Source organism: Ochotona princeps, chromosome 26, assembly GCF_030435755.1.
Source record: "Ochotona princeps isolate mOchPri1 chromosome 26, mOchPri1.hap1, whole genome shotgun sequence".
NCBI classification, from domain to species: Eukaryota; Metazoa; Chordata; class Mammalia; order Lagomorpha; family Ochotonidae; genus Ochotona; species Ochotona princeps.
Genome location: NC_080857.1, coordinates 23,951,083 through 23,973,544, shown reverse-complemented (window position 1 = coordinate 23,973,544; position 22,462 = coordinate 23,951,083). Strand labels below are relative to the sequence as shown.

The 22,462-nt window shown below is 50.4% G+C and overlaps 1 protein-coding gene and 1 pseudogene across 10 annotated transcripts in view; one reads left to right on the top strand and one right to left on the bottom strand.

The window, feature by feature from the left end:
• Nucleotides 1-4,559: 4,559 nt before the first annotated feature.
• The window catches only part of TMEM229B (transmembrane protein 229B), a 47,845-nt gene continuing 29,942 nt past the window's right edge, over nt 4,560-22,462 (bottom strand). For 3 of the 10 annotated variants that reach the window (XM_058655422.1, XM_058655421.1, XM_058655424.1), the window contains 4 exons: nt 22,143-22,327; nt 16,919-17,020; nt 16,295-16,375; nt 4,560-8,261 (listed from right to left, as the gene is read on the bottom strand). In XM_058655422.1, the coding sequence (XP_058511405.1) occupies nt 7,737-8,261; nt 16,295-16,375; nt 16,919-17,014 (702 nt within the window). In that variant the 5' untranslated portion in view covers nt 17,015-17,020; nt 22,143-22,327 and the 3' untranslated portion in view covers nt 4,560-7,736. Of the gene's footprint in view, nt 8,262-16,294; nt 16,380-16,918; nt 17,021-22,138; nt 22,328-22,462 lie in introns of all 10 variants that reach the window. The other 7 variants (XM_058655431.1, XM_058655429.1, XM_058655430.1 and 4 more) reach the window with 7 other exon arrangements.
• Nucleotides 10,463-11,088, top strand: LOC105941781 (large ribosomal subunit protein eL36-like; annotated as a pseudogene).

Genomic DNA, 22,462 nt, shown 5'->3' with positions numbered 1-22,462 from the left:
GCTGGTCAGCAGGCCAGTGGCCCTGGGGGAACAGATTGAGTGGACGTCAGCAGAAGAACACCTGATGTCACCCAGGGCTCCTAATGAAAAGCATCCAAGGGAGAGGCGTGCCCTTGGTGCAGAAGAGGCCTCCGGCTTGAGTAGGGCATGTCAGGTCAGCCCTGGGGCTTTCGCTGGGCAAGCCCAGGGCAGAGAACTCCTGAGGATGTCACATCCAGCGGGGAGAGGGATCACTCAGCAAAACAGGAGCTAAATTCAGATGTAGTTAGGGCATTCTAAGCCTCTACTAACTTGGGAACTGAAAAAGTTCCCTGAAAAAGTCTGAGAAAATCTTTAGTCCCAGGCAAACAGGGATGGCTTTTACCTACCAATAAATCGAATGTTGAACCAGAGTTAGCTAATACAAAATGCTGCAAGGCAGGGTCCACACAGTCTATTACCAACACAGGTGTCTAGCATTCCAATCTATGATGCTCACTGTGCCCAGCTGGCCTCTGATGCCCTGCTTGAGAGCAGACATGCGCACTTCTACACTCAGCCTGGGAGAGGCCACAACACATGCCCAGGAAACCAAACTGGCTAAACTTGGACTAAAGCCACCGAACAAAGTCTCGGAGGGGCTCAATGTCTTCTGAGAAGTCACATAAGGGACTGACACGCTACCTCAGTGGCTAAACCCTTGCCTTGCATGCGTCGGGATCCCATATGAGCACCGGTTTGTGTCCTGGCTGCTCCCTGCTTGTAGCTTGGGAAAGCAGCAGAGGATGGTCCAAAGTTGTGGAACCCTGCATCTGCTTGGCCAGAAGAAGCTCCTGTTCATGGCTTTGGATCAGCTCAGCTCTGCCATGGTGGCTACGTGGGGAGTGAACCAGTGGATGGAAAATGTTTCTGTCTCTCCTTCTCTGTAAATCTGCCTTCCCAATAAAAATATTCTTTTTTAAAAAAACTTTAGCAAAAAGATGCATTTTTAAAAAGATATTTATTTTTATTGCAAAGTCAGATATAGATAGAGAGGAGGAGAGACAGAGAGGAACATCTTCTGTCCGATGTGACTGCAATGGCCCCAAGTGATCGCAACAGCCGGTGCTGTGCCGATCTGAAGCCAGGAGCCAGGAGCTCTTCTGGGTTTTCTATGCGGATGCAGGATCCCAAGGAGTTGGTCCGTCCTCTACTGCTTTCCCAGGACACAAGCATGGAGCTGGATGGGAAGTGGAACTGCCAGGATTAGAACCAGCGCCTATATGGGATCCCAGTGTGTTCAAGGCGAGGACTTCAGCCGCTAGGCCACGGCACCGGGCTCCTCTGTGAATTTTTTGAAGTTCCCTCTTGTCACCCCACACTTTCAAGTGCTTCAGCCTCAGGAGCCTTCACCATCGTGTAAACTCATAAATTCCTTCTCATTGAGCAGGTATGTTGTAACAAAAGCAAAGAGTCCAATCAGACCACCTGTGGGTGGGTGCCAAAAGGACATCATTACCCAGATTAAGAAGGAGCACAACCAGTGAACAAATCATTGGCCAAGGTCAAAAGCTTTGAGAAGGGAGCAAGGGCTCTGGGAGGGCTCATGGACTGTAGATTGGTCTGTGGTGACGGGCAAAGAAAGAACAGCTGTGGAGACCGTCCGAACACAAGCTCTTGCTTCAGGGTCACAGAAGAGCTTGCAGAACTCTGCAAAACCACCTGGCTTTATGGTAGATCACAAGGACTGAGGCACAATCAAGACTTTCCTCATGAAGAGTTCCTTTCAATGTTCACTATGTACTGATTTTGATCAGCATTGAACTGCACCAGGCATCTTCCTGGGAACAATAAGCATCTGTATTTCCTTATTCTTTTAAAAATTTTTATTTATTTATTTATTATCTATTTATTTATTTTAATGACAGAATGAGAGACAGAAAGATGGAGAGACAGAAAGAGATCTTCCATCTGCTAGTTCACTCTCCAGATGGCTATAATAGCCAGGACTGGGGCCAAGCCAAAACTGGGGTTTCCCATGTGGCTGGCAGGGCCCCAAGCCCTTGGATCACATTGTGCTTTCTTTTCCATGCGCATTGGCAGGAGATTGAATAGAAAGCTGAGCTGCTGGAATTTGAACCAGTGCTGCAATGTGTGATGCCAGTGTCACAAGCAGCGGCTACACCACCATGCTGGCTTCAACATCTGCATTTCTGAGCATTGATAAGCCATTCCACTTCTGAAAGCACACTTGATTTACCTTCAGGTCTGCACTAAGTGTCTCTCTGCTGGAAATCGTTACCTACCCTCGTAGAAGGTCAGATCCTCCAGGTAGAGCCTCTTCTTGGAGTCTGACTTGTGACTTTTTAACTCAGTATGGGATTCCCTTTGACCTTTCTCCTTGATGAGACATCAGTGTCACCAGTTATTGGACTTGGACATGGCAGGTGTCCAAGAAGGACCTGATGGACTGAACAGTTCATTTCTCAGCCCTGTTGGAGTTCCCAGAAGGTTCCTTGCAGGAATTTCTTCTTTTAGAAGAAAGATGTACCTGGTTAGCTTCAGGTTGCTCAAGAGCAGCTGTCACCAGGGGAGCCTAGCCTCACCCCAAGTCATGAAAATGGGCTCAAGCAGAGGGCATCACAGGTTGGGAGAATCAAAGGCCAACATTTCAGAGCTCGCTACCAACAAAGAGAATGCCTTGTGCCAACTGTCCTAACTGGTGGCTACAATGCCATCCTGTTCCTCCTTCCTGGTGGCCTGTACTCTCCTCTACCCTCCCACTCCCAAACACTTCAACTCCCCTTTGCAGGTGGCACTTGTGACAGTTGTACTCTAGAAGCTTCCAGAATTTACTCAGAGTACAGGGGAGTGTCTGACTGGTTATGCACCCTTGCTGCCAAGGGTCTTCTGCTTAAAATGAACCCACAAGGATTTGCAGAGAAGTGTGCAGAATCCAGAACTGCAGACTGGATGCTCACAGATTTCCTTCCCCACTGTGAAACAACATAGCAGTGCTCATCTAGAATGAGTGAAAATGAGAGGGTGCACACTGAGCATGGAGCGCCAGCACCTGGTCATAGTCCCAGGGTTAGTGGCCACCGTCCCAGTGGTGGAAGGAATCATAGCTGCGGTTGCAAATAGGAACACCCGATCCTCTACTCTTCAGGGCTACAAGCCGGTCACTTCCTTTTCCCGCACCTGTTTCTCTATCTCCACACACGGGCACTCTACCATTCCCTGGTTTACCATGGAACTCTGAGATGGACACTCTGAGATGACAAGACAAGGCATGGCCACTTCTTACCTGCTGTTGATTGAGCCTTCAGCTTTTGCAAAGGTGGGGAAGATTTCAGAAGACATAGCCAAGGACTTTGGCATTGGCTGTCTCCCGGGCCCTCAATTTTGTCCATATGGTGTTCTTAGAATGTGGGAGAGGGGGTGAACAGGCAAAGGCTGCCAAGGTGCTGAGGGTGCCAAGGGTCCAGTGCCCCCTCAGTCTTCCCACCGTGGATCTGCCTCCAGCCTCTGAAGTCCTATAAATCAGACTAAAATTTACTGCATTTGGTTTTCTTTCTAGAAAATTCTTCTCTGAGAGACTAAGTTAAAGATGTGTTTTTACTGGGCTGGTGTTGCGGTGCAGTGTTAAGCTGCCACCGATGTTAGCATCCCATATTGGAGCTTCAGTTCAAGTCCCAGCTACTCCACTTCAGATCTAGATTTCTGTTAATGCTCCTGGGAAGGTAGTGGGTGACAGCTCAAGGGCTTAGGTCCCTACACCCATGTTGGCTCCTGGCTTCAGCCTGATCCTGCCCTGGCCATCGTAGCCATTTGGGGGCAGTGAATCAACATGGCTGAAAGCTCTCTCTCTTCTATCTCACTTCTGTCACTCTGCATTTCAAGAGGTAAATTAAAACAAAAAAGAAACTTTGGGGCCTGACATTGCCGTATAGTGCATTAGGCTACTGTCAGTGATACCAGCATCTTGCATTGCTGTTTCAGGGCCTGGTTGCTGCACTTCTGCTCCAGTTCCTGATTAAGGCACCTGGGAAAGCAACGGATGATGGCCCATGTTCTTGGGTCCTTGCATGAAGGTGGTAGGTATAGGTGAACTACATGGAGTAGAGGAACATAAGCTGAGGAGGGATCACTGCCCCTAAACACGTTTCTCTGGAAAGGGGAGCTTCCAGGGGTTTACCCAGGTACCCATGTTTCTTCAAGGCCTGATTCTGAGGGTCACAGAAAGAGGTTCTGGCCTCTTAGCTCTTTAGAGGACCCTAGGGCCCCTCATGCCCTTCAAGATACCCCAGATCTGCCTTCAAAGGAGTGCATCTTATGGGCAGGAGCAGCCCACCTGTACACTGCCCAGCACTCCCCATCTGTCTCATGGGCAGGGACCAAATTATGCCCCCTGAGGACTATGGGGCATGGAGTGGAGTCAGGTTACCAGAGAGGGTCAAGGTGGAGTGAAAAGGACTGGCAAGCATACTACCTGCCCTCCCCACACAGCATCCCTCTTGGTTCAGGATGTGAATGCCCTGGCCCCCCGCAGCCCTGGGAAATAGGACCCCACCACAGAAGGGATGAGTCAGAGGCAGTCCTGGAACACAAACACCGGTATATTTGATAAGCACAAATGTGAAAAGGAAGAGACAGAGAGACCGACAGAGACACAGAGCAGGCGACGGGCACACATCCCGGCCATGACAGTGTCCTTCTCGAGAGCCACCCAGTTAGGGAGACAGACCCACTCACTTCAAAGGCTCCTGCAGGTCTGGGGAGGCCTCAGAATTGCAAACACTGGCCCCATCTTAGCCAAAGCTCCTGGAAACATGGGCCTATCCACTGCCCCTGGTGATGGGCAGGTGCAGGCCCACCTGTATACTGCTGCCCCTGACCATGACGCCCACAGCCCCAGAGCTCTCTCTGTGCAGGTTCTCAGAAATGGACCCGTTCCGTGGCAGCCTCCCCAGGGGACCCATGCAGAGCAGAGGGGATGAGCACAAAAGGGCTTCCTGGGCACTTCCTGGGTATTATTGCTGTGAATAAGCATAGGCCGTTGTGACCCACTGGCATTGAAGAGAGGATGCGACGTGGGGTGGGATGCTAGCCGACATTAGAAACAGTCCAACCATGCAGGGCAGCACACGGTGACCTGTCGTTCAAAGCTGTGCTGGGTCTGGCAGGGAGAGGCTAAGAACATTAGGGGAGTCATGAACAGCTAGCAGACTGCTTACCAGCACCCTGTTGCTTGGCAGGGCTGGCACTACCCCAAATGTAGAGTCTCTGGGCACTAAGGGGTTGGGCTCTTGAAGATACTCCCCCTCCCCATCCCCTCAAAAAGCAAGGAGTGAAGTCTGGAGAGGCTGACCTGCAGAACAGGGCCCCAGTGGCCACTTTCCCTCTTGTGGTGGGTGGGGTTGGGGGAGGGGCCCTGTGCCTTGCCACGGGCCAGAGGAGAAAAGGGGCACCAAGATGAAGCAGAAACTGCCAGGAATGCAGCCTTACTCCAGGGCCCCCCGCACCTGGGTGTTACTGGACCCAGAGAGAAAACGGTGCCAGGGAGTGCCCACATGGCGACATGTGGAGTGGTACGAGCCAGTGGACAATCTAAGTGTTTTGCTCTGGCTGAGGACTGTGGAGACCTTGTGCTGGCAGACTCGGGCAAGCTGGCCACTGCGTTCAATCACAGGAGAAGAGTGTGAACATGGGTGGTGTGGTTAAGGGACCCCTTGGTTGAGGTCGAGGAGACCAAGACACATTCCGAACTGGGGATGAGGGCTTAAAATAAAACAATTGCCTAGGGAGAACAATGGAGCCAGACAATGTGCTCCTTCTGGAAGCAATCCACACCCACAGGAAGCCCAAGACCCCAGAATTCTCAAAGCTCTGGGATTGGGAGCAGAATGAAGTCCAAGGCAGAGCTGTCCCCTGCCACCTGCAGACTGGGGCTCATCCCTGGACTGGAGGGAGCCTGGCCAGGTAGTGGACTGACACGTGCCCTTCATGGCCTGCCCCGGTATGGTAAACTAGAGAAAATTTTTGCCAAAGACTCCAAGCCTTCCTTCCTCTTGACCCAGGACACTACTGCGGTGCACTATTCCACAGACCAGCCAGTGACCCAGTGCAAGCTATCTGCATGGCCAAGGTGGTGCAACCAGCCAAAAAGGAATGTCCCTCTGCAGGCGATATTATGATTTTGCAAGGATCTAGAAAAAAAGAGAAAGGCTAATTTCTACCTAAGAGTTTTAGTGCGGTCAAGAACAGACCATGTATCATGGGATGGGTCCCTCCCCTCGAGTTTGAGGGGAAGGCAGAACAGGAAGTGGGCTGCAAAGAGGCTTCCATCTGTCCACTGCCAGCAATGGACCTGTCAAGGAGGAAAGAGGGAGGGCCAAGGTGGCAATGCCTGAGATAGCAGCAGGGTCAGTATTGATTAGGGAGTAAGCTCTCAAGGGGTCACCTTGCTGGGAAGGGGTGGGGCGCAGAGCAGCCCTGAGGTTTCGCTGCAGAGCAGGGCCTATAGAACTGTCCATGGAGTGTGCTCCAAAGAGCTGAGGCTGCAAGATCCTCTTTTTGCTCCTCATCTCTGTGGGTCTCCAACACTGGAGATCTGTTCCTCCATCCCCTAGCAAGCCAGATTTCCTGATGGACATGAGATTAAAACCATCAGGGCAACTGATTTCCTTCTATGTATCCATTGTGGATCGCAGGGCCCATCTTGACCTGACAATGCTGGGAATTGGCGGTGGGACAGCACAGAGTCCTTTATTTTAATCTGGGACCCTGCAGGGAGTGAGCACAGGCACAGACCACCAGCCTAAGGGTGTGGAGGGCACAGCTCCACATAAGTCTCCCCTGCCTTCAGGCTCACAGGAGTGGGCTCAAAACTGCAGGAGCCTGGAGGTGGAGGGAGGGAAGTAGGAACAGGGAAGGGTGTGTACTAGGGTTCTACATCTGGCACCTGCTGTGCTACTCAGAGAGGTGGAGGGAGGGGCGGACGCAGTGACCAACATGGATACAAGAGCTTAAGTGGTAAAGGCCTTGACGATGAGAGAAAAGGGGAAACGCCACCCAACACACAGGGACTGATACCTCCCAAAGCCCAAGGTTGGTGGGAATCCAGCACCACGTGGGTCCCCAGAGGGCCTAAGGAGCAGCAAAGGGCCCTGGGGGAGGGTAGAGGAGCCAAGGGGTGGTTTCCCCAACCCTTGCAGACCAACCTGGCCCCAATGCAGCCTCCTGGCTGCCCAGTCTCTCTTAGGCTGCAGCTCAGTGGGCCCCTGGGGAGGTATTGGTTGCAAGCAAGCACCTGAATATTGCCTAATGGAACCAGCCAAAGCCCAGCTAAATCCAGGTGAGAGAGAGGGATATGGCTGCCACAGCAGCCTGGAGCCTCCCCTGCCCATTCCTCCCACCCTGGCCCCACTGTCAGCATCCTTTAGCTAGGACACAGCCTGTGCTGTTTCCAAAGTCACCTGCGTGGCCCAGACAACGCTCAGCAACAGACTTCTGGCCTCTGAGCTGTGGAGACATTCATGGCCCCTTCCCAGGGCCCCTCTGTTGCCTGGTACCCTGCCCCTCACCATCTGATCATATCTTGCAACAGTGGCGAAGGCAGGGGCTGTGGGGGCCCCACGGAGCTGAGGCCCAGCCTAGGCAGCCCTAGTGCTGTGCAGAGGGGCAAAGCAGCCAGCTTGGTCTCTTTGTTCAAGGGTTCCACAGAGACTCTCCAACCCCATCACCTCACGCCCCGCTAGCCATCCCTCCCCTGCCACTCAGTCGGTCTTGATATGGCCATTGGCCAGGGCCAGGGCACTGCTGGGCTGGCCGGGCTCGGCGTCCCTGTCAAAGCGGAGGCGAAGGGTGTTCCGGATGATGAGCTGCTCCATGATGAGTGCCCCGCAGAACCAGGGCACCGCGTACTCCAAGGTGATGAGGCCCATGAAGTCAAAGTCAAACTGGGAGTAGTCCCAGGGGCAGGCGTTGAACTGGCGCAGGATGAAGCCAGTGGTGAACTCCCACAGGTAGGTCCAGAGCGTGTAGATGAGGCAGCGCAGCAGCAGCGGGCAGCGGCTGCGCAGGTGCAGGTACATGCGCTCCACGATGAGGATGGACGTACCATAGATGAAGAGTGCCCATACGCTCGTGACCCCGGGAAACTTCCAGTTAAAGTTCACCACGAACTCCCAGGCCGCGGTGAACATCACCTCGCAGAAGTAGCCATGGATGGCATACAGGTACCAGCGGGACAGCGCCGTCAAGGGCTCTGCAGACGCCATGATGCTGCCTGAGGCCAGCTGCTGCAGACAAAAGGGACAGGTGAGGGAGGGGCCACAGTGGCCTTCACACGGCCCTTCTCCCAAGTCTCTGGGGCATGAGGAAGCCAGAGGGATTCCCAGTGTGGCCCCCTTCTCTGGTCATCAATCTCTTCCCCAGATGTCCACAATAGTTGGGTCTAGGAGGAGCACAATATAGATCTCCCATGTGGATGGCAGGGGCCCATCTGTTAGAGACATTGTCACCTGTTGTGCTGCCTACCAGGCTGCATTATCAGGAAATTGGGACTCACTGGAAACAGACTTAAGACTGCAACCCAAGCACTCCAATATGGGATGCATGCATTCCAACCAGCAGCTTGACCAAATGCCTTTCCTCTAATTATTGACTGCATGCTATGTTCATTGCTTCATTCCATACAACTTACCTTATGACTCAGTGGCTTTAAGTGCATCCTGTTGTTATGCAATCACACTCTCGATCTAGCTCACAACCTTTCCATCATCTCCAACTCAAACTCTGTACCCATTCAAGAGCCACTTCTCCATTCCCCCTCCCTACAGCACTGGGCAACCACCACTCGACTCTGTCCCCATGAATTTGACCGAGCTAGGTGTGGAATCACATCTAGCGTTTGCCTTGTTGTAACTGGCTTATTTCCCTGTGCTCAGAGTTCACCCATGACACAGTGTGGGTCAGAATCTCTTTGGAAGTTGAAGAACACTCCATTGTATGGAGTGTCCACCTTGTGAACACTTTTGAATGCCTTTGAACATGGAAGGGCTCATTTTGCCCCTCTGTGTTGGGGGTTGGTTTTCCAGGCTCTTCCTGGGCTGTCTAGTTCTTGGAGTAACTGGAGAGTCCAGTACATATTTTCCTGAGATCTAAACACCTTAAACTCTGCTTTGGATCTACCACCAAAGTGAAACCCAGCTTTGAGCCCAGAATCTTCTTGGATGTCCTCTCAAGGCTACATTCAGGATTCAATCTCTCAGTCTATCTACCCAGAAACGTTGACAAAGGAAACCTGGTTACTCTTCTGCTGCCCCAGCAGACCCATCTCAAGGGTCAGCCGGAGCAGGGATGATGTTCCAGATCCCCGTCTGAAGGTGGAGAGTGAGGAACTGCTATCTGAGTAGAGAGGAAGACAGGTAAAACAGAAACACCTCCTCAGCATCAGATCGTCTCAGCTTAAAAAAAAGAACAGACAGTGGTCTTCACCAAGTCCAGAGTGAGTCGAGTGAGCCACTCACATGCAGCCACATTCACTGCCTACAACTTGAGCAGGCTTCTTCTGCAAATGCTACCACCGGAACCGACTAGGATATCGAGTCAGCATATGCTTCAACTGTTCTTGCTGGGAATTTTATGTAGTAGAATACTACAGCTAGACCTGTAGACCCAGCATTTTGATAAACTATGACTTGAGTTCTGTGATGTATTTCTCTTCCCACCTCAAAAGCAGCAACTTATCAGAGATCTGTACTTTGAACACATTTGAATGATTTCCCATTCACTTTTTTTTTGACACCAAGAAGCAACACCCATAGGGTTTAAATTGTCCTATGTGTTTTAGAATACTAAAGTCAAATAAATGAAACTCAGCTCCAAGAACTGACCTGTAGAATGACTTTTGGGAATGGGAAGAAACAGAAAGAAAACATTTGATGCTTTGGCTGGAGCATAACACAGGCAGATAATTAGATTTTCTGGTTTTTCAATATTTGAATAGCAATAAAAGGAAACGTTGAGAAAAATGAAAGGACATGAGTGTATAAATATCTCTTCAAGAGTCTGCTTGCAATTCTTTCAGGTACATGCAGAATGAACTGCTAGATTCTATGGTAATTCTTTGGTTAACCTTGTGAAGAACTACTCCACTGTTCCCCACAGCAGCTGCACTATTTTACATTCACAGCAGCAAAGCACATGGGTTTCAATTGCCCAACCTCCTTGCCAACTTTTATAGGTGCTTTATTTTTAACATATATAAAATGGCCACCTTAATGAGATATCACTTTAAGTATCTCATTGTGGTTACACCTATTTTTTTTGCCACATTCAATAGGATTTTGGTGTTTAGTTTTAATGTCAAGGGAAAGCAGCAGGTTGAGAAAGGAGTGTTCCTTCTGCCCCTTCTCCCTTCCTTTCCTCTGTGTTAACCCTTACTAGTCTTCAAGCATCAGCACCCAGGTCCCCTTCTGCTCCCCAAAGCCTGGTCTAGCCCACAGGCCTCTTCACTGGTGACAGTCTGAGCCTCTGATGTAGCTGGTTATTACATTCCACCTTAATTTGAAAGGCAAAGAAACACAGATAGAGATCCTGGCTCACACCCCACCAAATGTCTGCCACAGCTAAGATCAGACCAGACCAAAGCTGGGAACCCAGAACTCCATCAAGGTCTCTCACACAGGTGACAGGGATCCAAATACTTGAACCGTCGCCCACCGTCTTTTAGGAAACACATTAGTGATGTTGGTATCAGAAGCAGGGCTGGGTGTCTGCATCAGTAGCCTTTGGAAAGCCACAGATGTGGCTCTGCATTATCCTATGGCTATGGACCTCCACAAAGGCCACAAGGTGACCAAGAACATGAGCAAACCGAGGCCCGACCACCACCATGGGCGCCTGACCAAGCACACCAAGTTTGTATAGGACATGATCCAGGAAGTGGGTGGCTTCATTCCCTACGGGCACCATGCCATGGAGCTGCTCAAGGTCTCCAAGGACAAACAGTCCCTCAAGTGCATCAAGTACAGGGTGGGCATGCACATCTGGGTCAAGAGGAAGCGGGAGGAACCGAGCAGTGTCATGGCCACCATGGGCAAGGTGACTGCCAAGAAGGACTGAATGTTGCCCCCTTTTGTAAAAAGCCTCTCTGGACCCTCACAAGAAAGAAAGAAAGAAAGAAAGAAAGAAAGAAAGAAAGAAAGAAAGAAAGAAAGAGAAAAGAAAGAATCAGGGCTGGGGCTCAAGCCTTGGCACTCAGATATGGAACTGCAAGCATCCCAAGGAATGTCTAAATACTCACTGCCTTATTTATTTATTTATTTATTTATTTATTTATTTATTTATTTATTTATTTATTTATTTATTTATTTATTTTTGATGCCCATTATGTTTGTGAGGGCCTTATCCATTTCACAGTCCTGCCGCCTTGGCCCAGGCCTCTCCTAAGCAGATATGCTGTAAATGACATATCCTCATCGTGGGGAGGCTGTGAGTAGCAGCATTCCATATGGCACTGCTCCACTTCTGATCCCTACTGATGTGCCTGAGAAAGCAGCAGAAGATGTCTCACATCTTCAGGCCCCTGGCACCCATGTGGGAGACAGAAGCTCCATGATCTGGCTGTTGCAGCCATTTGGGGAGTGAACCAACAGTTGGAAGATCTCTCCATCTCTCTTTCCCTTTTTCTCTCTGTAAATCTGCCTTCCAAAAGACAAAATAAATCTTTTTTTTTTTTAAAGCATTCAATGCCTTCTTTCCCCTTTCCTAAGGAAACACTATACAGGTTCCTTGGCCCAGCATTTGGAACTCTTCACCATCTGGCCCCAATCTCCTCTTGTAACCTTAGTCTCAGAGTTGAATACTTGCTGTGTTATAGCTCACTGCCTGTGTAGACCCTGTGCTTTCTTTTCAGTGTCTTTCCCTTGTATCCACAAACCCAAATCCAGCTTTTAGGCTAACTCTGGACAAAAGCTGCACAGCACTCTGTGCACAGCATCCCTGCGTCTCTCTGGGATGCAAACTGCTTTTTTGTTATATATTATGTTGATACCATGCAATCCTGAGCCAGACTCCTCTCCTGAATTCTACATTTCTCTACCTGCTGTTTCTAAACAACTCCACCTAAATGTCCCCCAAACTCCTCTCAAATCAGACCCATTCTCTTTCCCCCACCACCCATTTCCTATCTGCGAGCCCATTCTCATTGATATCATCACCATGCACTGAGTCAGAAGCAGAGGCCCTGGATTCACCCTGACTTTCCCCTTTTCATTTCCACTCTCATGAGCATTCCTAAGATTATGGATCTCATCTCTCCAGCTGTAGAGCCTAGCATGGTGCCCAGTGTACAAAAAACATTCAGCGTAAGAATGAAGACATATCTTAGTCAATGACACCTAACCACTCGGCCCCAAATTCAATGGCCTCAATCAGCCATCATTGCTTACCATCCAGCTCACATGTCTGTGGGCTGGCAAAGCATGGCCTGCTGCGATCATGAGAATGCGAGAGTTCTCTAATGCTCTGGTCTGCACTTGGCCGAGGTAGGCCAGCTGGGATGGCTCTGCTCCATCTGTCTCTTTTCCCTCCTCTGTACCCAGAGGACTAGCTCGGACTTATTCTGGCAGCAACGGGAGAGGCACCAGTGTAAGTGACCCAACTACCCAAGGACTTTCCAAGGCTCTGGGTTACAGGGAGTCACGGGAATGAATAGAGGATGGTTAATGAATGCAGGAGAATGGCTGGATGGGAGGAATGGTTTCTCACACTCGATATCATAGTGTGGTAGCCGTGGCCGACATCTAGTTGTGTATTTCAAAATAGTTAGCAGAGAGGATTTCAAATGTTTCCAATATTAAGAAACAATAAATGGAGGCCAGTGCTGTGCAGTTAGGTTAAGTCTCTGCCTGCTAAATCGAAATCCCACTGGGGTGCTGGTTTGAGTCCTGGCTGCTCCACTTCTAATCCAGCGCCCCACTAATGTGCCTCGGAAAGAAGTGGAAAATAGCCCAAGTTTAACTTCCTATTACTCATGTGGGAGACAGAGTTCAAGGCTCCTGACTTTGACGAGCCCAGCCCCAGCTACTGCAGCCATTTGGGGAGTAACACAGTAAATGGAAGATCTCTTTTCCTCTGCCTCTTTCCCTTTCTCTCAATCTGTAATTTTGTCCTTCAAGTAAATAAATAACTTTAAAAAAATAAAAGCAGGAGCTGGCATGGTGGTACAGGAAGCTAATCCTCTGTCTGAGGCCCTGGGATCCCACATGGGTGTCAATTGTAGTCCTGGCTACTCAGCTTTCAATCCAGCTCCCTGCTAATGGCCTGGGAAAGCATCAGAGGATGGCCCAAGGCTCTAGGACCCTGGATCCACATGGGATATCCAGAAAAAGCTCCTGGCTCCCAGCCTCCAACCAAATCACCTCTGGCCATTGCGGCCATCGGGAGAGTAAACCAGCAGATGGAAGATCTCGCTTTCTCTCTTTCTGTAATTATTTCAAGTAAAATAAGGAATTTAAAAAATATATAAATACATAAAAGCAACAATAAAGATATTCCAGTGAAGGGCAAGCATTGTGAAATGGCATGTTAAGCCACGATTTATGAATTTCACATTCCACATTAGAGTGTTTAAGTTCAAGTTCCACCTCTGTTTCTCATTTAGCTTCCTATGGGAGGCAACAGGTCACTCAAGAACCCAAGTGTGAGACCTGGATGGAATTCCTGGCTCCTGGTACCAGCCTGGTTCAGCCCCTGGTGCTGAAGGCATTTGGAGAGTAAACCAGTAGATGTGAGATCTCTCTCAAATGAGTGAATGAATAAATGCACTGGCTAAGGCACATCCACAAGCATTCCTATGGCCAAGGCAAGTAACATGGCAATGCCAACAAATTAGCAACTAACTCCTGCCCTTTCTGCCTCCTATGTATCTTTGAAATCCACCTCTGCGTCATTTCCCTCTTCTCATTGCTACTGCTCTGACTGAAGTCCTCCTCATGTCACACACAGATGACTCCAAGCCTCCTGACTAACCCTGCATCTCACCATTGCAGGCCACAGTACAGAGGCATGGGTAAGGGGCCGGCACTGTGGTATACTGGGTTAAGTTGTCACTTGCATCCCATATAGGAGAGCCAGTTCCAAATTCTAGCTTTTTCATTTCCAATACAACTCCTAGCTAATGCACCTGTGAAAGCAGCAGAAGGATATAGCCCAAGTGTTTGGACCCCTGCCACCCATGTAGGAGACTCAGATGGAGCTCCTGGCTTCTGGTTTGGGCTTGACTCAGCCTGGCTTTTGTGGACATTTGGGGAATGAACCAGTGGATGGAAGATCTCTCTCTCTCTCTCTCTCTCCCTGTTTCTCTCTCCCTCTGTCTGTCTCTCTCTCCCCATCACTGTGTCTTTCAAATAAACAAATCTCTTTTATAAACAAGCATGAACATCTGCTGTTTCCCCTCACTTCAAGTCCATTAGTGGACCTTCCATCTGCAGAGTGAACCTCAAACTGCTAGAGATGGCTGGCAAAGCATCACAACCCTCTCTACCTCACACCCTGTTCAGAATTTTCACATTGCTGTTTGGCTTGCTCCTGTTGCCTCCCCGACCACTGCCCCCTTTCACCTCTGTACCCGGTGGATCCATAAAGTCCCTTCAAGAGGCAGCGATAAGCTTGCCTGCCAGCCACACCTCCAGAACTGACTGCTGCCCTGGCAGCCCTGGCTGCCCTGGCTGGCTGCCCTGCACCTCTATGGAGACAGCACTCTGCCTTGCCATGATTCGTCTGCAGGTGGGGAAAGCTGGCTACTCAAGGAAGTGTTCACTGGATGCAGTGTTAAAAGGAGAAAGCAGGATTCCGAAACAGGATAATTTCAAGTGACTCTGATTCTGCAAAGGTTCAACATCGATGCAAATAAACAAGAGACTCACCAATACTCACCTCCGGGTGGTGACGTTGTGTGATTTTTTTCTTTCTTTATATGTTTCCATACGCTCTTAAAATTGTTTCCTAATAGGCCTGGCTAACTTCCATAAAACTGAAAATTTTGTATTCAAAATGTGTGTTGGATGAGTATGTATTCATTCTCTCTGTATCTCGTATAAGAGGCACAGTAGTGGTACAGGCAGGCGGCCATCTGGGAGCACCTGAGTCTGATTCCTGGCCCTGCTTCCAGGATTTTGCTAATGCAGTGGTGAGACCCAGCAGTGAGCAGGGACCAGGTTCTGGACTCCCCCCAGGGAAGACCTGAGTTGAGTTTCTGGCTCCTGCCTTTGGCTTCACCCACTGTGGACATTTTGGAAGTGAACCAGCGGAAAGGAACTCTCTCTACCTCTCAAGTTGTTTCTTGTTTGTTTATTTATTTGTTTTTAAAATAAAACACAGTGGCACAGTGGGTTAAGCCAATGTCCAGGACACTGGTATCCCACATGGGCACTGGTTTGAGTCCTTACTGCTCCACTTCTGATCCAGCAGGGCATGAGCCCCTGAACCCATGTGAGACATCCAGAGGAAGATCCTGGCTCCTGCCTTTGGCCTGGCCCAGCCCTGACCATTGTGGCCATTTAGGGAGTGAACCAGCAGATGAACAATCTCCCTCTCTCTTTCTCTCTGTAAGTCTAACTTTCAAAGAAAAAAAGAAAAAAGAAAAAAGAATAAACCTTTAAGAAAAAAAAAAAAAGAAGTGCTAGACTTCTGGACAGTTCTCCTGCTTTGGGCATCTGCCCCTGCCCTCACCAGCCTCGAAGGCCAACCCCACCCCCATCCCACTTTCCCATACTTGCTATGCCAAGAGTCAGGAGCACAGACACCCTGAAGAAACTGTAAACCCACGTGCAGCCCTCCCTCGGGAGAACACAGCTCCCACACTACAGACATCCAGGGGCTGTGAGCTGAGCTGCCAGCTTCCAGAGCAAGAGCTAAGGAGCAGCCTGCACAAGGGGCAGGCCTGAATGACAGCACCATAAAGCGTGGGTCTTCCCAGCACAGCCACCCTCACCCTCGCTTTATCCTGGACTGCCCCCGCTGCTGCGGAAAGGCTATGGCCTTTCTGAGGAGGGGCTGATGCCCCAAAGTAGGCAGCCTGGCAAGGTGATAAGGACACCACAATGCCCCTGGGCTCAGAGGCTCCAGTATCCCCTTCCCATGCCCCACAGACCCATTGGAAGAACTGCCAGTGTCTCCCACACCCAGCCCACCCCCTGCAGGCAAAAGCCTATGACAAAAGGAGAAGATACGACAGGGAAGTGAAGCAGAATAGGGGTATGAGAGGGAGAGGGTAGGAGAGGGTGAGGGGGACAGGAGGCATGGGGTAGATGGAGGGGGAGTATACCTGGGCGAGATTAGCCTGAAGAGCGGTGCTAGGAGAACACGGCTGGTCCAGGCACCAGGAACCGGGGTGTAGCTGAGAGGCCTGGCTGGGGACACAAATTGGGGTGAAGACAGAGGAACATGAGACACATTGTCCACGGGGATACAGACCCCTGGGGCAAATGTTAAGGTGAAAGGCAGGCCCTGGGCATCTCCAACTCCATCTCTGAAAAAAAATCACCCAATGGGAGGATGATTGGTGCAGGAGCTAAGTCATGGCGTGGGACCTCCATATCTCATGTCTGAGCATCTGCATTCGATTCCAGCTTCGGACTAACGCACACTCTGGGAGGCAGCAGGTGATGGCTCAAGTACTCGGGTTCTTGCCATGCACAAAGTAGACCCAGACTGAGGTCTAGGCTCCTGGCTTCTGCCTGGTTCAGTCCTAGCTGTTGCAGACCCTTGAGAAGTGAACCACTGGATGGAAGATTTCTCTCTTTCTCAGCATGTGTATCTGTTTGCCTGCCTTTCAAATAAATTAAGAAAACCTATGAACCTGTGCTGGGCTCTCAGGCTTCTCCCTTGCCCTGTCTCCCACTCCCACCCAACTCCCTTTGCCTCCCCTCACCCAAACCCCTATCAATACCTCGTGCTCACTCAGTCCCAGGTAAGCCTCAGCAGCGAGAACCAGCAGCTCAGCTAAACGTTGCCTCTCTCTCCTGGTGACAAACACAACTCTCATGAGGACCTGGGCATGAAGGCAGGACAGCCCCTGGAGGAAAAACTCAGGCTGGAGGACATGGGAGGACAGAGGAGGAGGACAGGGGAGGAGGCCCAGCAGGGCAGAAGGCGTTTGAGAGCCATGGGGGGTTTCATAAGCAGGCTTCGGGGAACAACACTCGAACCCAAGAGCCCTCGTGCTTGTTGGCAGAAGGACTAGGAACACTGAGTCCCAGTGAGGGACTGGAACTCAAGGTGAACAGCAGGACAGGGAGCTTCCATGACAGGGCATGGGCAGTGGGCAGGAGGAGCTGGTGGTCGGCATCCTGTTCCCTCAGAGGGACACACATTGCTGCCCAGAGCCTGCTGAGACAGCCCACAGTGGGCAGAGGCCAGAGGGAAGTGGATGGGGAGAAGAAACCATGTACAAATCTAAGACAGGCTGGAAGCAAAGCCAGATGAATGCCCTGAGGTTTGCTGAAAAATTTCCACCCAGGAAGCCAAGGTGCCAAGGACTCTGGGAGCTAGTGCACCGAGCAGCATCATTTACTAGAAAATGGGGGAATCCTCTCTCCTCAAAAGCTAGGTCTTTCTCTTTCATGCCATTTGCTTCCCAGGCATTGCCAGGCACCTCCAAATCACTACGGTTTCACACTCTGGGGGAGACACAGCCCTTCTCCGAGGCTCCCAAGAGCAAGGTAGTCAGGAGCCGCTTCAGCAACCTTGAACCCAGACATCTGTGAGGCTCCGAGCTGGGTGGTTGGAGTATGGGAAGGGAGGGCACTCACTCCACATCTCAGGTGAGCTGCAAGGTCCGAGAGCACCCAGATTCCCCCATGGTCACCAAGCTGAGGAGCAGGGACAAGAAGGTGACCAAGCAGAAGGCAATCCTTTGTGGCCCTGCCTGGCTCAGATGTGGGTGTTGCAAACTCTGGGAAAGCCACTGGGCTCAGTGACCTTGCAGGTCTTTCAAGAGTCCCTGTGCCTGCCAAGGTGCAATAAGGACCACAGCAGGTGTTTTTCTCAGTATGTTGGAAGCATGAACTTAGTTCATCCTCAGGCCCCCTGCATAGATGGAGCTCAACTTTTAGCCTGTTCTCTGGGCTGGGGCTCCAGTGCCATGAGTCAGGCTCTGGGGTTCTCGCCTGGTCCATCCACAGCACCATCAGCCCCGGGGGTTCCTCAGAAGACGTTGTTCCTCTCTGTGTGTCTGCTTCTGTGAGGCTGGCATTGTGTAGAGAGACCACGAGAAGCTGGGAGGAGGCCATGTGCTTCTGAGTGGATGAACAACAGAGCACAGAACTGGGCGTTGGCATTAGGAAAGCTCCCAGCCCATTCCTAAGGCTAAACTCTGGCAAGAGCCACACTGGCCCTCCCAGTACCCTGGCAGCAGCCACCTCTCAGGCCTATAGGCATGCAAGCATTCAAAAACCTCTCACCAGGACACACATTCCCCAGAGCCAGCCTGACTGCCAGCCAGTCTGCCCTGGCTCTACCAGGCAGCTCAGATGATCCAGCCCTACCAGAAAATGCCAGCCAAGTGCAGCAGCCAGAGGCCAGGCTGATCCATGGAGCCATCTGCCCAGAGTATCAGGAGCAGTTGTTGCACACGGGGAGGGTTTGAGGGCAGTGGAAGTTTCAGATGCCAAGCAAATGCCAGCTGGGAGGTGGGAGTCAGTCCTGGCCCAGGGACCCACGGGGCTGGAGGAAGCCAGGGAACCGGGCAGGGCCCATACACTGGGCATCCAGTGTGCTTCCTGTACTGCTCTGCCCAGGTCCCTGCCCCACTGCCTCACTGTTTTTAATCGGGGCTCTGCCCAGCTGTCCCTCCTCACATGTCTCATCTTACTTCCTCCACAGCACTTTCACCTGCTGGTGTGTTGCCCCTGGTGTGCTGTCTGTCTCTCCACAGTTAGAATGAAATCACTATCAGGTCAGTGACTTTGTCTTGTTCATTACTGGGCAACCGCCATCTACAAGGGGTTTAGTATCAAATGTTGTCACAAGAATGTCTGAATGAACGAATAAATGATTGCATCCAAATGGGCCCAGGCCTCTTAAATGCTGAGGAAGACAGGTATAAACAGCTTAGCTGACTCTTCTCTCTCGTGTCCTCTTTCTTGGGAAACAGAAACTTGGTCAATTTTTAATTCTAGCATCTTAAAATATCTTTGTTTCTTCTAATTACACAAGTAGCATGTGCTCACAGCTGAGGTTTAAACATTACCCAAAGCAATGAATTTGCAAAAGCTCCCCCTAACCCTGCATCTTAGAGAAAGTCACTGTTAAATGGTAGGGAGTAGTCATCCAAATTAAGTTTTCTTTTAACAGAAGCCAATCTGTGCATCAGAGTCAAGGAAAGCAGTCACAATCCCACCAACCCAACAACTATTATCATTTCCCCCTTGTAATCTTTTCCCACGTGTGTGTTTTACAGGTTAACCATTATGTGCTTATTCTGTAGCATGCTATTTTCACTTCTTATATCATAACAAGCTTTCCAACTTATTATATAGCCCATGTGCTCATTATTGTAATGGCTGTGTAATATTCCACCAAGTGGAAAACTATAAATTACTTGACTCAGATGTTCAACAAAGGAGCACTTATCTCCCAGTTCCACTATTACAGATATCTTTAAGAATATTTTTTATGCTTATAACTACTTCAATCCATTTCCTCTTTGGAACTATTTTCTAATGAAAGGTTTCTTTTTCTTTAAATACATTTTTATTTGAAAGGCAGAGTTACAGAGTAAGTGAGGAATATGAGGGAGCAAGAGACCTTGTATCTGCTGGTTCAGTCCCCAAATGGCTACATGGCTGGGGCTGGGCCAGACCAAAGCTCGGAGCCAGGAGCTTCCTCCATATCTCCCACATGGATGCAGGTGCCCAAGGACTTGGACCATCCTCTGCAGCTTTGCCAGGTGCACTAGCAGGGAGTCAGATTGGGAATGACGTAGCCATGACTCAAACTAGTTCCAATATGGGATACCAGTATTGAAGATGGTGTCTGGCCCCCTAACGAAAGATTTCTTAAGGAATAATGCCAGGAGTAGAAACACCAGACCAAAAAGGGCAGCAGTCTTAAGGCTGATGATGTAGATGGCTCTGGGCAGCTGTGTCATGTGAGGAACAGGTCTCCTGTCTTGTCGCATTCCCACAGTGACCTCCGTGGCCATCTCTTCACTGTCCACACCCCTCCCATTGTCCAGGCTGGCTTGCTCCACTGAAGCTACAAATCACCCTGAGAACTCTTCCTCAAAGCCCCACCCATCACAAACTGACAAGCTGAGTAGAAAATACATTATGGCCCTGAGCTGTCAGTTCTCACCCCAACAAGTCAAGGTCTACCTGGAGCTAGGGTAGGTGTTTGGTACAGGGGTTAAAATTACTTGGGTGGCAGCTTTGTGTACAGTGAGTTAAGCTGCCTGCTGTGACACAGCATCCCATATGAGTCTGGATTCCAGTCCTGGCTGCTCCACGTCTGATCCAGCTCCCTGCTAATGCACCTGGGAAAGCAGCAGAACATGTCCAAGTGCTTGGGCCTCTGACACCCACACGGGAGACATGAATGGAGTGCCAGGCTTCTGACTTTGGCTTAGACCAACCCTGGCCATTGGAGCCATTTGGGAAGTGAACCAGCAGAGATCTCTCTCTCTCTCTCGCTCTCGCTCTCTCTCTTTCTCTCTCTGTAACTCTACCTTTGAAAGACAGAGAGGGAGGGAGAAAGAAGTGCAGAGAGAGATCTTTTGTCTGCTAGCTCACTCTCTAAGCGGCTAGCTACTACAACCAGGGCTGAGCTAAGCCAAAGCTAGGAGCCAGGATTGATCTGGGTCTCTCAAATGGATACAGGTGCCCAAGCACTTGAACAATCTGCTACTGCTTTCCCAGGTCATTAACAGAGAACTAGATCAGAAGTAGAGCTGCTGGGACCCAAACCAGTGCTGATAAGAAATGCTAGCATTGCAGGTGGTAGCTTTACTTCTGTGCCACAGTGCTAGGTCCCAGTAAATCGTGTGTGTGTGTGTGTGTGTGTGTGTGTGTGTGTGTGTGTGTGTGTTTTAAAGATGGCGATTTGGACACCTGCATCCCTGCTGAAGCACCTAGGTTTGAATCCCAGGCTTCCTTCTAATCCACATCCTGGAAGACAGCAATGTTCCTGTCACCACATGGGAAATTCCACAGCTCCTGGTCCCTAGGTATTTGGAAAGTGAACCTGTGGATGAAAGATCTCTCGAGAAAGAAAGAAACAGAGAGAGACTGAGGGAGGGAGGAGTACAAGGAAAGGAAGGAAGTTTAAAAATATACTTAAAGCTGATTAGCCTTTTTCCATTTCCTATAAATCCAAAAATGGGTTCTAAGGTGCCCATGGACCAGCCAGGAGCCCCTACCAGCTTGTCCAGCCAAGTTCTGCCAAAAAGCCACTCTGTCTGCCCTTTCTATTGGCCCTTGATTCTGCCATAGGACTGCCTGTTCCATACATACATAGACACCTCTGGGCCAGACATCCTCTGTGGCTCAGCAGAGTAGCTAATTGTCACTTCTTAAAGAAAAAGCCAGAGCCCAAGGTGAAAAGAAAGGTTACATGAACACAGGCAAGGCTCGTCTGGGCAGACGAAGAGGAGATGCTGTTGAAATGAGGCAAAGGCAAGAGGCCTGGCTCCTCTGGGGGGTGACTTCTGTGGCAGCTAATACCCCACAAATTCCTTCACCTCTCAGGTCCCCAAATGCTCCACTCAAAGTCTTCCAAGCTCACATGACTTAACTCATGCCTGGTGCTAAGCTGAATCCAGAAGTCAGGTACAATGCCTCTCCCCCGCCCCAGCATGCACAGGAGGCCCAGTGCCCAAAGTATCCATGAACCTGCTGATAAAAACGGAATGTGGGAAGATGCCGTCTCCCACCTGCTGGGCGCCTTGCTTCATCTCATCAGCCAATCTGAGTCTGGTCCAGTTTTTAGAAGCCAGATGGCTCCCTGATGGCTCTGGCAGCAACATGCCTACAATGGCTGGGTGCTCCCTTTCCACTCCAGAACCACAGCCCTGTGACAGGCCTTGACTGGGAAGCTGGCTTAAAGCTAGAAGCTCCAGACCCACACCAATGGTATGGCAGGTAGGCAGGCAGGCAGGACCAGGGAATCATACTTACTTCTCACACTCTGGAGCGCTCAACTCTGAACAGACATCGGGATCCGTAGCCAGGAGGAATGTCCTGGGCTAACCTTTGTCCTGGTTCCAGACTGGACTTTGGTGCCATTCTCAGCAGCACAGGCAAGCATCAGTCCTGGGACTCTACTGAGCCTTGGCTGGTGGGCAGCTCACATCCATGTGTCCCTGGGAAAAACAGAGGAGGCCTTCATTAGCTTAATCTGCCCCTGCTCTGAGCTGCCAGGCTAAGCCGGCTGGATGGGGCAGATTCAAGGCAAACACTGCCAGGGCTTGGGCCCAGTGGTCAGGGCCATTCTGGAA